General features: G+C 36.7%; 1 protein-coding gene across 2 annotated transcripts in view; it reads right to left on the bottom strand.

The window, feature by feature from the left end:
• Positions 1–16218, bottom strand: part of LOC131459952 (uncharacterized) — a 270707-nt gene that overhangs the window by 49580 nt on the left and 204909 nt on the right. For both annotated transcript variants that reach the window (XM_058630138.1, XM_058630137.1), the window contains exons 6-7: positions 10772–10876; positions 10215–10307 (exon numbers count right to left, since the gene is read on the bottom strand). In XM_058630138.1, coding sequence (XP_058486121.1) covers positions 10215–10307; positions 10772–10876 — 198 coding nt within the window. The remainder of the gene's footprint in view (positions 1–10214; positions 10308–10771; positions 10877–16218) is intronic.

Genomic DNA, 16218 nt, shown 5'->3' with positions numbered 1-16218 from the left:
GGATCAGCCAGGAGTCCCTGATACACATCGAGGAAATCAGCATCCGGGCTCATTGCCTTTAGGAATTATTGAAGAAAAGACAGTTTCCCACCTTTCTTACGTTTGAATTTTACAGACTGTGTTTTTGGCAGTTTTTTTTGGCCAGGGGTAAAAAAGCCCAAAGTCCTGTGTCCAAAAACTGAAAATCAGGTCATGTCAGACTCTATACAGTCTTAGACTCTTTGGCCAGAGTGGAAGTTTTGGAGGAACTACATTTCTACAGGTCGCAGGAGTGTGAATATTTCATATGTCGTTTGGGGTCCCAAGACGAGCGGAACGACGAGGGTACATTAGTATATCTTATAAGATGTTAACTTTATTTGTGAGGTTTATGTTATGGGACAGTAGAAAAATGAAAAAAAATCAGAAAACAGTCGTATTCCAGCTGAATGCGCACAAAAACAGACAAAAATAGAAAAACACATTCAAACAGTGAAATCATTGCAAAATCAAACACTGAAGGTATATAACTATATCTTATGAGATGTTAACTTTATTTGTGAGGTTTATGTTATGGGACAATAAAAAAATTTAAAAAATCAGAAAACAGCCGTATCCCTGCTGAATGCACACAAAAACAGAGACAAATAGAAAAACGCATCCAAACAGTGAAATCATTATAAATTCAAACACTGAGGGTACATCAATATACCTTATAAGATGTTAACTTCATATTATAGGACAGTAGAAAAAAGATTAAAATACCCTCGATCAGCCTTAGTCCCTGATACACATACGGAAAAATCAGACTCCTGGCTTAATGCCTTTAGGAATTATTACAAAAAACACACCTAAACGGCTGACCTTTGACCTTTCCGAAGGTTACACAGGTCTGAAACTCGGCACCCGAGATTAGCCTTAGTCCCTGATACACATACGGAAAGATCAAACTCCTGGCTCAATGCCTTTAGGAATTATTACAAAAAAACACACCCGAACGGCTGACCATTGACCTTTCCGAAAGTTGCACAGGTCTGAAACTCGGCAACCGGGATAAGCTTTAGTCCCTGATACACATACGGAAAAATCAGACTCCTGACTCAATGCCTTTAGGAATTATTACAAAAAACACACCACAGCGGCTGACCTTTGACCTTTCCAAAGGTTGCACAGGTCTGAAACTCGGCACCCTGGATCAGCCAGGAGTCCCTGATACACATACGGAAAAATCAGACTCCTGGCTCAATGCCTTTAGGAATTATTACAAAAAACACACCCGAACGGCTGACCATTGACCTTTCCGAAGGTTGCACAGGTCTGAAACTCTGCACCCGGGATAAGCCTAAATCCCTGATACACGTACAGAAAAATCAGACTCCTGGCTCAATGCCTTTAGGAATTATTAAACACACCCGAACGGCTGACCTTTGACCTTCCCGAAGGTTGCACAGGTCTGAAACTCGGCACCCTGGATCAGCCAGGAGTCCCTGATACACATACGGAAAAATCAGACTCCTGGCTTAATGCCTTTAGGAATTATTACAAAAAACACATCGAACGGCTGACCATTGACCTTTTACGAAAGTTGCACAGGTCTGAAACTCGGCAACCGGGATAAGCTTTAGTCCCTGATACACATACGGAAAAATCAGACTCCTGACTCAATGCCTTTAGGAATTATTACAAAAAACACACCACAGCGGCTGACCTTTGACCTTTCCAAAGGTTGCACGGGTCTGAAACTCGGCACCCTGGATCAGTCAGGAGTCCCTGATACACATACGGAGAAATCAGCATCCGGGCTCATTGCCTTTAGGAATTATTGAAGAAAAGACAGTTTCCCACCTTTCTTACGTTTGAATTTTACAGACTGTGTTTTTGGCAGTTTTTTTTGGCCAGGGGGAAAAAAGCCCAAAGTCCTGTGTCCAAAAACTGAAAATCAGGTCATGTCAGACTCTATACAGTCTTAGACTCTTTGGCCAGAGTTGGAAGTTTTGGAGGAACTACATTTCTACAGGTCGCAGGAGTGTGAATATTTCATATGTCGTGTGGGGTCCCAAGACGAGCGGAACGACGAGGGTACATTAGTATATCTTATAAGATGTTAACTTCATTTGTGAGGTTTATGTTATGGGACAGTAGAAAAATTTAAAAAATCCGGAAACAGCCTTATCTCGCCTGAATGTGCACACAAACAGACACCCATAGAAAAACACATCCAAACTGTGAAATCTTTGCAAAATCAAACAGTGAGTGTACAGAACTAAATCTTTTAAGATGTTAACTTCATTTGTGAGGTTTATGTTATGGGAAAGTAGAAAAATGAAAAAAATCCGGAAACAGCCTTATCTCAGCTGAATGCGCACACAAACAGACACCAATAGAAAAACACATCCAAACAGTGAAATCATTGCAAAATCAAACAGTGAGTGTACAGAACTAAATCTTTTAAGATGTTAACTTCATTTGTGAGGTTTATGTTATGGGAAAGTAGAAAAATGAAAAAATCCGGAAACAGCCTTATCTCAGCTGAATGCGCACACAAACAGACACCAATAGAAAAACACATCCAAACAGTGAAATAATTGCAAAATCAAACACTGAGGGTACAGAACTAAATCTTTTAAGATGGTTAACTTCATTTGTGAGGTTTATGTTATGGGAAAGTAGAAAAATGAAAAAAAATCCGGAAACAGCCTTATCTCAGCTGAAAGCGCACACAAACAGACACCAATAGAAAAACACATCCCAACAGTGAAATCTTTGCAAAATCAAACACTGAGGGTACAGAACTAAATCTTTTAAGATGTTAACTTCATTTGTGAGGTTTATGTTATGGGACAGCAGAAAAATAAAAAAAATCCGGAAACAGCCTTAACTCAGCTGAATGCGCACACAAACAGACACCAATAGAAAAACACATCCAAACAGTGAAATCATTGCAAAATCAAACAGTGAGTGTACAGAACTAAATCTTTTAAGATGTTAACTTCATTTGTGAGGTTTATGTTTTGGGAAAGTAGAAAAATGAAAAAAATCCGGAAACAGCCTTATCTCAGCTGAATGCGCACACAAACAGACACCAATAGAAAAACACATCCAAACAGTGAAATCATTGCAAAATCAAACACTGAGGGTACAATAGTAAATCTTTTTAGATGTTAACTTCATTTGTGAGGTTTATGTTATGGGAAAGTAGAAAAATGAAAAAAAATCCGGAAACAGCCTTATCTCAGCTGAATGCGCACACAAACAGACACCAATAGAAAAACACATCCCAACAGTGAAATCTTTGCAAAATCAAACACTGAGGGTACAATAGTAAATCTTTTTAGATGTTAACTTCATTTGTGAGGTTTATGTTATGGGAAAGTAGAAAAATGAAAAAAATCCGGAAACAGCCTTATCTCAGCTGAATGCGCACACAAACAGACACCAATAGAAAAACACATCCAAACTGTGAAATCTTTGCAAAATCAAACAGTGAGTGTACAGAACTAAATCTTTTAAGATGTTAACTTCATTTGTGAGGTTTATGTTATGGGAAAGTAGAAAAATGAAAAAAATCCGGAAACAGCCTTATCTCAGCTGAATGCGCACACAAACAGACACCAATAGAAAAACACATCCCAACAGTGAAATCTTTGCAAAATCAAACACTGAGGGTACAATAGTAAATCTTTTTAGATGTTAACTTCTTTTGTGAGGTTTATGTTATGGGAAAGTAGAAAAATGAAAAAAATCCGGAAACAGCCTTATCTCAGCTGAATGTGCACACAAACAGACATCCATAGAAAAACACATCCAAACAGTGAAATCATTGCAAAATCAAACACTGAGGGTACAGAACTAAATCTTTTAAGATGTTAACTTCATTTGTGAGGTTTATGTTATGGGACAGCAGAAAAATTAAAAAAATCCGGAAACAGCCTTATCTCAGCTGAATGCGCACACAAACAGACACCAATAGAAAAACACATCCCAACAGTGAAATCTTTGCAAAATCAAACACTGAGGGTACAGAACTAAATCTTTTAAGATGTTAACTTCATTTGTGAGGTTTATGTTATGGGACAGCAGAAAAATAAAAAAAATCCGGAAACAGCCTTATCTCAGCTGAATGCGCACACAAACAGACACCAATAGAAAAACACATCCAAACAGTGAAATCATTGCAAAATCAAACACTGAGGGTACAGAACTAAATCTTTTAAGATGTGAACTTCATTTGTGAGGTTTATGTTATGGGAAAGTAGAAAAATGAAAAAAATCCGGAAACAGCCTTATCTCAGCTGAATGCGCACACAAACAGACACCCATAGAAAAACACATCCAAACTGTGAAATCTTTGCAAAATCAAACAGTGAGTGTACAGAACTAAATCTTTTAAGATGTTAACTTCATTTGTGAGGTTTATGTTATGGGAAAGTAGAAAAATGAAAAAAAATCCGGAAACAGCCTTATCTCAGCTGAAAGCGCACACAAACAGACACCAATAGAAAAACACATCCCAACAGTGAAATCTTTGCAAAATCAAACACTGAGGGTACAATAGTAAATCTTTTTAGATGTTAACTTCATTTGTGAGGTTTATGTTATGGGACAGCAGAAAAATTAAAAAAATCCGGAAACAGCCTTATCTCAGCTGAATGCGCACACAAACAGACACCAATAGAAAAACACATCCCAACAGTGAAATCTTTGCAAAATCAAACACTGAGGGTACAGAACTAAATCTTTTAAGATGTTAACTTCAATTGTGAGGTTTATGTTATGGGACAGCAGAAAAATAAAAAAAATCCGGAAACAGCCATTTCTCAGCAGAATGCGCACACAAACAGACACCAATAGAAAAACACATCCAAACAGTGAAATCATTGCAAAATCAAACAGTGAGTGTACAGAACTAAATCTTTTAAGATGTGAACTTCATTTGTGAGGTTTATGTTATGGGAAAGTAGAAAAATGAAAAAAATCCGGAAAAAGCCTTATCTCAGCTGAATGCGCACACAAACAGACACCAATAGAAAAACACATCTAAACAGTGAAATCTTTGCAAAATCAAACACTGAGGGTACAAAACTAAATCTTTTAAGATGTTAACTTCATTTGTGAGGTTTATGTGATGGGACAGCAGAAAAATAAAAAAAATCCGGGAACAGCCTTATCTCAGCTGAATGCGCACACAAACAGACACCAATAGAAAAACACATCCAAACAGTGAAATCTTTGCAAAATCAAACACTGAGGGTACAATAGTAAATCTTTTTAGATGTTAACTTCATTTGTGAGGTTTATGTTATGGGACAGCAGAAAAATTAAAAAAATCCGGAAACAGCCTTATCTCAGCTGAATGCGCACACAAACAGACACCAATAGAAAAACACATCCCAACAGTGAAATCTTTGCAAAATCAAACACTGAGGGTACAGAACTAAATCTTTTAAGATGTTAACTTCATTTGTGAGGTTTATGTGATGGGACAGCAGAAAAATTAAAAAAATCCGGAAACAGCCTTATCTCAGCTGAATGCGCACACAAACAGACACCAATAGAAAAACACATCCCAACAGTGAAATCTTTGCAAAATCAAACACTGAGGGTACAGAATTAAATCTTTTAAGATGTTAACTTCATTTGTGAGGTTTATGTTATGGGACAGCAGAAAAATAAAAAAAATCCGGAAACAGCCTTATCTCAGCTGAATGTGTACACAAACAGACACCCATAGAAAAACACATCCAAACAGTGAAATCATTGCAAAATCAAACACTGAGGGTACAGAACTAAATCTTTTAAGATGTTAACTTCATTTGTGAGGTTTATGTTATGGGAAAGTAGAAAAATGAAAACAATCCGGAAACAGCCTTATCTCAGCTGCATGCGCACACAAACAGACACTTATAGAAAAACACATCCCAATAGTGAAATCATTGCAAAATCAAACAGTGAGTGTACAGAACTAAATCTTTTAAGATGTGAACTTCATTTGTGAGGTTTATGTTATGGGAAAGTAGAAAAATGAAAAAAATCCGGAAACAGCCTTATCTCAGCTGAATGCGCACACAAACAGACACCAATAGAAAAACACATCCAAACAGTGAAATATTTGCAAAATCAAACACTGAGGGTACAGAACTAAATCTCTTAAGATGTTAACTTCATCTGTGAGTTTTATGTTATGGGAAAGTAGAAAAATGAAAAAAATCCGGAAACAGCCTTATCTCAGCTGCATGCGCACACAAACAGACACTTATAGAAAAACACATCCCAATAGTGAAATCTTTGCAAAATCAAACACTGAGGGTACAGAACTAAATCTTTTAAGATGTTAACTTCATTTGTGAGGTTTATGTTATGGGACAGCAGAAAAATTAAAAAATCCGGAAACCGCCTTATCTCAGCTGAATGTGCACACAAACAGACACCAATAGAAAAACACATCCAAACAGTGAAATCTTTGCAAAATCAAACACTGAGGGTACAATAGTAAATCCTTTTAGATGTTAACTTCATTTGTAAGGTTTATGTTATGGGACAGCAGAAAAATTTAATAAAATCCGGAAACAGCCATTTCTCAGCAGAATGCGCACACAAACAGACACCAATAGAAAAACACATCCAAACAGTGAAATCATTGCAAAATCAAACAGTGAGTGTACAGAACTAAATCTTTTAAGATGTGAACTTCATTTGTGAGGTTTATGTTATGGGAAAGTAGAAAAATGAAAAAAATCCGGAAAAAGCCTTATCTCAGCTGAATGCGCACACAAACAGACACCAATAGAAAAACACATCTAAACAGTGAAATCTTTGCAAAATCAAACACTGAGGGTACAAAACTAAATCTTTTAAGATGTTAACTTCATTTGTGAGGTTTATGTGATGGGACAGCAGAAAAATAAAAAAAATCCGGGAACAGCCTTATCTCAGCTGAATGCGCACACAAACAGACACCAATAGAAAAACACATCCAAACAGTGAAATCTTTGCAAAATCAAACACTGAGGGTACAATAGTAAATCTTTTTAGATGTTAACTTCATTTGTGAGGTTTATGTTATGGGACAGCAGAAAAATTAAAAAAATCCGGAAACAGCCTTATCTCAGCTGAATGCGCACACAAACAGACACCAATAGAAAAACACATCCCAACAGTGAAATCTTTGCAAAATCAAACACTGAGGGTACAGAACTAAATCTTTTAAGATGTTAACTTCATTTGTGAGGTTTATGTGATGGGACAGCAGAAAAATTAAAAAAATCCGGAAACAGCCTTATCTCAGCTGAATGCGCACACAAACAGACACCAATAGAAAAACACATCCCAACAGTGAAATCTTTGCAAAATCAAACACTGAGGGTACAGAATTAAATCTTTTAAGATGTTAACTTCATTTGTGAGGTTTATGTTATGGGACAGCAGAAAAATAAAAAAAATCCGGAAACAGCCTTATCTCAGCTGAATGTGTACACAAACAGACACCCATAGAAAAACACATCCAAACAGTGAAATCATTGCAAAATCAAACACTGAGGGTACAGAACTAAATCTTTTAAGATGTTAACTTCATTTGTGAGGTTTATGTTATGGGAAAGTAGAAAAATGAAAACAATCCGGAAACAGCCTTATCTCAGCTGCATGCGCACACAAACAGACACTTATAGAAAAACACATCCCAATAGTGAAATCATTGCAAAATCAAACAGTGAGTGTACAGAACTAAATCTTTTAAGATGTGAACTTCATTTGTGAGGTTTATGTTATGGGAAAGTAGAAAAATGAAAAAAATCCGGAAACAGCCTTATCTCAGCTGAATGCGCACACAAACAGACACCAATAGAAAAACACATCCAAACAGTGAAATATTTGCAAAATCAAACACTGAGGGTACAGAACTAAATCTCTTAAGATGTTAACTTCATCTGTGAGTTTTATGTTATGGGAAAGTAGAAAAATGAAAAAAATCCGGAAACAGCCTTATCTCAGCTGAATGTGCACACAAACAGACATCCATAGAAAAACACATCCAAACAGTGAAATCTTTGCAAAATCACACACTGAGGGTACAGAACTAAATCTTTTAAGATGTGAACTTCATTTGTGAGGTTTATGTTATGGGAAAGTAGAAAAATGAAAAAAATCCGGAAACAGCCTTATCTCAGCTGAATGCGCACACAAACAGACACCAATAGAAAAACACATCCCAACAGTGAAATCTTTGCAAAATCAAACACTGAGGGTACAGAACTAAATCTTTTAAGATGTTAACTTCTTTTGTGAGGTTTATATTATAGGAAAGTAGAAAAATGAAAAAAATCCGGAAACAGCCTTATCTCAGCTGAATGCGCACACAAACATATACCAATAGAAAAACACATCCAAACAGTGAAATCATTGCAAAATCAAACACTGAGGGTACATAACTAAATCTTTTAAGATGTTAACTTCATTTGTGAGGTTAATGTTATGGGAAAGTAGAAAAATGAAAAAAATCCGGAAACAGCCTTATCTCAGCTGAATGCGCACACAAACAGACACCAATAGAAAAACACATCCAAACAGTGAAATCATTGCAAAATCAAACACTGAGAATACAGAAGTATATCTTATAAGATGTACATTTCATTTGTTCAGTTAACTGTATGGTTATTTGTCATAATCAAACTTCAAAAAAATATTTCTACAATGTTTTTTTCAACAAATGTTGCTTTCACAGCACACATTATTGTTGTAATCATATCATTATTATTAATATTATTATTATTATTGCTGTTAATATTATTATTGTTATCATCACCATCATTATATTTATATCATTAATACATTGACATTATATTAACATAAAAAAACAAAAACTCGCGCACTCATTCTATTGGGAACAATGACATGATGATGCTGTAGGGCCACCTTCAGCATTCGCTTCCGATTTTCATTAAGTTTCGATTCCACCTTAAAAAAATGCACGTTTCGGCCAGTAGGGAGAAGTGCAAATTCAGGAATGGTTGCAATAGAATTCAGTCAGCATTCATATTTGAGATGGACTTTCTCCTATAGTCCAAAGTAGATATGGACATATAGGGGATCACTGGAAAAATAAGGAGCTGTAGTATGCAAAGCAGGTGAAATATTTCATGGGAAATCATATTAGGCCACTAGAGGGCAGTGCAAAGTCACAAATTGTTGCAAAATAATTGTCAAAATCTTGACTTTTGAGCTTGATTTTCTCCAAAATTCTCAAACCAGGAAAATTCATCACAAATACCCGATCACGATATGACAATATCAAAATTCTAAGATCATATCTTGTCTCATGTCATGATATAGCTATAATATTGTCATGCCTTCCTCATCATAGTTCACATTCCATTTGTCAGAGATAAAATATGAATCCATAACCCATTTTGAGAGGCAGGTTCTCATAAGGTTGGGATGTGTCAACTATTTGGGTTGCCACTGATGGGTAGACTCCCCTGTTTAAATGTTGGAGTTTAGTATTTTGGGCAACACCATGTTAGTTTTTGAAACCAGAAACAACCATAGTTATAAGAGAAGGGATGGATACTGATAGCTTGTCCACTACAAATCCACCTATAACTGCAACTTTGCAAACATGAAATGCAGAGCTGTCAATCACACACGGTGGGACTGACAGCTCTGCATTTAAATGTAAAATTAAATTTACATTGTGGACATGCAGCTCTACTGAAGAGGAACTAAGATCAACCAAGATGCCGGTAATCTCTTATCAGTCCACTTGATTATGGTCCAGAGCAATAATGTCTCAGGGTACACTATGTGACGTTCACCTGTTCTCGCAAAAGTCAAGTGTTTATTCCTTGAGTTTGGAGTTTTTATTTTCTATCTAATCTCTATCTGGAAGACGACCGCTGTGGCGACCATCATCATGCTTCAAAAGCATGAGTTAGCTCATCCACACACTCATACTTTCTGATATAATAAAAATAAACATGGAGCTGGCAAGTTGAGGCTTGAAAATATCAGAGGACGATGCACAGAAGGGATTAAGCTGGGCAATAGCCCGGTATCCTGGACTCTTGCTCAAAAATTAATAAATTGATAAAGTTGAACCTGAATTTTCCTTAACTCTAAAACAAGGCCAGACCAAAAGTTTCACTCCCAGGGCTGGAGTATGCCAGGTGTAATATTATTAGATATTAATGTAGATGTGATGCAATAATTTGATGCACAAGCCTGTTTTCTTTGTGTGTTACCTTAATGACTCTGTCCTGGCAGTGCTGGATGATCTTACACAGCTCCTCTGTACCCTGAGACTCGAGACTCTGATGAAGGATCTGCTCAAGCATCTAGTAAAACACAATTTGTAGTTTTGTACCTAACTTTGTGACATACATGCATGTAACACCAGACAAACTGACTCATATAGGAATATCCCATGAAATAATGTGATAATGTACTACACCCAGGTCCACAGTCTGTATTGTGGCATGTTTAACTGTTTAACTGTCCACTGAGTTATCAAACCGCCAAAAGATGTTCGCCTTTAGTTCTACTGTGTCCTTGATCAATGCCACAGTCAGAACCTCATCATTCAACTATTTGACAAACTCTAGTCAAACAGGAGCTACAGTGTAGGAAAATGATCAAGAAATATAATGAGTGTCAATAAAATGATTAGCTCTCATAGAAACTTCCCATTGTGTTAACCAGTTAACCAATAACCTATATTAGACTGGTTAGTCAGTAGTTGAGGTTTCACCTCTCTCATGGGGATCTGGGCCCTTTGGACAAACACTGACGGGCTGCTCACGTCAAACTGTTGCTGCAGACCCTCAAGGCTCAGGTTCACCACCTTCTCATAGCAGCTGTGCATCTTAACTGGATGGAAAGCCAGCATGGAGATCTTCTCCATGTGCTGAGGAGGAAGACAAGTAGGGAGAGGAAGAGATGGATGAGGCATGGACAGATTTGGGAAAAATTTATAATTGTGTCTCACAATAAATATACTACTGCAAAAGTATCACTAATGTTACACTAGACAAATGCTGTTTAAATCACAAACATATTTGGAATAGGAGTATAGGAATTGCGGATTTGTTTTGTAAAGATCCAGATTCTTGTGCTTCAACTGCGAAAATCAGAGTGCATTTTCTTTACATAATCATTATATATTGTGCTTCAATTTAAGCACATTCTCATGTTATGGGTTTTATTTAAAGCGACACAATTTTCAACCTTCACGTAATGTCTCTAAGCAGTGATGGGAAGTATTTCTGATACATGTATTAAAAAAAATACATATTTAAAATACGAAATATGCTCTTTTCTGGAGATGATGAAAAATTCCTTCAGATTTTGTACCAATATATTTCCATTATGTGTATTTTATTTAAAATACTGTAACATACATCCTTTGAAAAAAAGTGATGACATAAGAAGACAAATTGCAGGATGCTGCTTCAGATTGGACGTCATGGTGCTTGTGCCTACTTTAATTTGCCAGGACTTGTTAAGATCACAATTAGTCTACATAAGAATTGAATTGAGTCAAGCGATTACCATCAGAGCTGAGTTTCAAGACTTTAGAGCTCACTCTGTCGTTTACATCGATGACAGTGTTAAAGTCGCCACATAAAATAATTTTGTATCCGACCAATAGCGGTTCTTTAAGTCTTTTAAAAAGTTGAAAAATGTTTGTTCTCTCATGAGAGGTGTACACGTGTATCGTTCGTATTTTTTCTCCTCGGTAAAAACAATCCAACATGAGCAATCTACAAGGAATTAAATTAGGAAATCATTCGTTTTACGAATAATAGTGACATCACCAGTTTTAGAAAAAAGATCCCACCATCAGCTTTACTTTCGCCAATAGAAATTACACTTAGACCTTTGTTCCACATGCTGGATACCTTTACTCTTTACTTGTGTTCAGTCTCAGTTCTTGACAACATAATATGTCAAAGTCAGTTTTCAACAAGAATTTAATTTGTTGGGCTCTAAAAGAATTTGATTGGATGCCATGGGCATTCCAAGATGAAACTTTGGGGAAGGTCATAAATGTTTGGGGGGTTATGGTGTGGGTTTGTCGTGATTTTATAATATATATATATATATATATTTATATATATTTATTTTATAACAAGCTTTTCTTTTCTTTTTCTCTACCTCTACAAAAGGTGTTTCATGATCATCACCAGGCTCTGGGGCGGGGAATTCAGGAGTGGGAGAGAAAGAGCCAAAGTTGTTGCTGTAAGGGGGGCTCTCTGCTGCAGCCTAAAGCTACAGTAAAGCGGGGTGCTGCCGACTCGCTGACCCTGACCCTTATACCTATTCCAAGCCCTACCAGTAGAGGTCCCCCAAACCCCAATTTATGAGCTGGAATAAAATGATATCAAAGTTTAGTTGGGGTGGCAAAAGACCCACGATAAGACTGGAAACTCTCCAGCTGCCAAAAGAAGAAGGAGGGATGAGACTTCCAAAATTAAAGGAATACTACCATGCGGCCCAATTGAGATATATTGTAGGTTGGTGCAAACCAGACACAGTGAAATGAAATAGAAAAAGAGTTTGGAGAAAACCCAGTACAGAATATAATTGGGGATAAAGAAACATACAAGAAGATTCAAAACCAAATAGACACAATCACGATGTTCACATACAAAATATGGTTCAGCATAATAAAAAAATATAAGATACAGAAAGACACTAATTTATTGAATATGATAGCAATTTTACACCGACTAGGTACGATATAGGATTTAAACAGTGGACAACCAAGGGAATCACAGCATGGTGTGTTTTGGTGAAAGATGGACAGCTTGAGAGTTTCCAAAATATGACAGAAAAAAAGGATTTAGATAATCAATCATGAATTCTGTGGATTCCTGCAACTTAGAGACTACTATATGAAAGAGATCAGGATGGACCCCTCCTGAGAAGTGAATAGTGTGATCCAGATCATCATAATCAACGCATACAAAGAAACCACAATTAGAATTATATTGGGACTATATAAAAAAATGCTACAAAATACATAAAAAAAAAAGATGGGAATCAGGATTTAACATATTGGCTAAGATTGGTATAATCTGCCAGACATTAGCCTCATGTATGAAACAAAGTGATTTTGAAGCAGAAACATATTTAGGTTACAAGGTCAGAGCTGCAGTGACTTCCTGACAAGTACAAATGAGCATTTCATGGGTTGTACTGGCAACAGATATGACAAATGTTGGGTGGCTGGGAGATTTTTTTTTAATCAGTCTTGAATATGTCAAAGATTACCCACAATATTAACTTTGAAGCATTGTTAGTTTTGTGTAGCATCAGCTAAAACATGTACTCCCTCCCCTCTTAATTTGAAAAGAGGACATTTGTAATATGGAAATGATTGAATATTTGGTGGTTTTGAGGAGGACTGATGCAGGACAAAAGTATTAATCTTTTATGACAACAATTCTTGGGAGTGAACATCCCTGCCATATACTCAAGTGTATGGTGAAAACAATGTTCAGTGTTCTATTGATCTATTAATAAAATGTTTTCATTTGAATTCCAATTTGCCAAGAGACCTTCTTACAAGAAAGTGTGCCATATGCACTAACACAGTGGAAATGAATCATAATGAAGCCTGAGGGTTAAGGAAACAGTTTGTCATCAACTAAATACTGTAGGTGTCCAAAGCCTGAGGGTCAACCTCTTTCCCCGGATGAAGCAGAATCCAGTCACGTTAACTGTGCGTTGTAAGAATGGAAAAGACTGTCATAAAAAAAAAAAAATAATTACAACACCCACACTGTATCAACATTCAGAGTGGACCTAATTTTTAAGAATAGAGGGATAGATTTAGTGTATAGCCTACTTGTTAAATAGACAGGACAGTGCAGCAGCAGCACCAGCGAAGCTCTCTGAACAGATCAGCAATGTGACCCACAGTCCTCACAACCGAAGACGCAGCCGAAACACAGCAAGCGGTTCCGCGAAAACGGGAGCTTTGCAGCTGCGGGTCCGGGTGAGAGGACATCGGTTCTCACAGTGGAACTGTTCAGACAGAAAGTCTGGCTCCCGTGTAACGTCGCAGACAACACCATCTCAGAGATAGGATACTGACTGCATTTAAACACTAAACTTTCGCAAGAAACAGCAAAGCGAAAAAGAAAAAAAAGAGCATGGAACATTTACATGTGCATATATTAGTATAAACTATATTTCGATTAATGCGTGTGTGTTTAAATGCATGTGTATGTATGTAGTGAAAAGACGTAGTTACTGTAATTAACGAACACATTTTAGCAATGGCCTGCTGTTTAGCTCATTATAATAATGGAAAATTTCACTTACCTCTACATTTTTGAGCATCTTCCTGTGACATGTCAATAGCCTCCCTCTACCACCAACTTCCCCAGTAATTCCTTGGTCAGCGACTGATGCTGCAACTCCATTACATGTTCATCCACCTGCTGAGCAGACACTAACCTGTTCACGTTTTGGATATTAATCCGCTGCTGCTGTGGTGGGAAACTACGTTGCGTTGGAGTGTGATGATGGTCGATAATTATCTTAAAGCTACAGTAGTAGTTGAAATAAACTGCCCCTTTTCTTTCACCATACATGCATGGCAGAAATGTTCGCTTCCAAGATTTTTTTGTAATAAAAACATTACAGATTAATCCTCTGCATTTTTTGTGCGTTTGGATTTTTTTTTGAGGATATCTTACACCAAATTGCTTCAAATTTGGTGTAGGTGAAGTTATTTTCCACTGTCAGGGAATATCAACATTTTTCATTATCATATAACACACTGTTCAATCAATATCTGAAGCTAAAATGATGTGGGTGTATTTTAGGGATATCATAGTATGGTGTGAATGTGGGTTTAGGAATAAATGTGTGTGTGTGTGTGTGTGTGTGTGTGTGTGTGTGTGTGTGTGTGTGTGTCTGTGTCTGTGTGTCTGTGTGTATGTGCAACTCCAGGCACTTCTTGTTCTCACATCAAGTTCAAATCGACATGATACACAGGCACCTACACCTACAAAGAGGCTCATACACACATTCACTCCTTTGAGTAAAAAAAACCAACAGGCATCTTGAGGGACTTCAAAGACTTGCCCTCTACGTGAACCCAAACAAAAGTCTGGTTTTGTTTACACAGGTGCAATTACAGGTAAACACAATGTTTCACTTTGTTTGGGGCTCAATTCATCCTGACTGTCAAAGACACAGCCTCAGACGCTGAAGACCTCGACCTCATCAGTCACAATGTACTGAAAAAGAAAAAGGTTAAATAATTTATCAAAACTAACCCTAACCCTATCATATTATAGTGATTACATGTAAAATAATTACATCAAATCAAACATAAGCTAGATGTTTTGTATGACCTGTGTGATCATCCGTTTTTGATGAAGTTTAAAATCCATAATTTGTATTAGTAGTGTATGATTTCACTTTCACTGAACTCAGTACCACTTATACTTCATATACTAGTAGTATGGAGTACTTTTACTGTATACGTTTTGGAGGAATATAGGGTCAAAGTTCACTTTTTGCAACAAACAATAGGGTAACATTTTTTGATGAAGTATAAAATCCTTATTTTTTATCAGTAGTTTATGATTTTACTTTCACTGGACGTATTCAGCTAAGGTTAGGCTGTTTTCGGATTTTTTTCTTTTTTCTACTGTCCCATAATATAAACCTCACTAATGAAGTTAACATAATATAAGATATACTTCTGTCTTTGATTTTGCAATGATTTCACTGTTGGGATGTGTTTTTCTATTGGTGTCTGCTTGTGTGCGCATCCAGCCGAGATAAGGCTGTTTTCGGATTTTTTTCTACTGTCCACAGTACTGTGCAAAGGTTTTAGGCAGTTGTGAAAAAAATGAATCAATCATCAATCAACAAAATGCAGTGAATAAACAAAAGAGAAATCTAAATCACCCTTTGTGAGGTTTATGTTATGGGACAGAAGAAAAATGAAAAAAATCAGAAAACAGCCGTATCCCTGCTGAATGCGCACAAAAACAGAGACAAATAGGAAAAACACATCCAAACAGTGAAATCATTGCAAAATCAAACACTGAGGGTAGCGAAGAATATCTTATAAGATTTTAACTTTATTTGTGAGGTTTATGTTATGGGACAGTAGAAAAATGAAAAAAACGAAAACAGCCGTATCCCTGCTGAATGCGCACAAAAACAGACACAAATAGAAAAACACATCCAAACAGTGAAATCATTATAAATTCAAACACT

The sequence above is a fragment of the Solea solea genome, chromosome 5 (assembly GCF_958295425.1).
Source record: "Solea solea chromosome 5, fSolSol10.1, whole genome shotgun sequence".
NCBI classification, from domain to species: Eukaryota; Metazoa; Chordata; class Actinopteri; order Pleuronectiformes; family Soleidae; genus Solea; species Solea solea.
The sequence above is the reverse complement of the archived record's forward strand: the minus strand, read 5'-3'. Positions and strand labels throughout refer to the sequence as shown.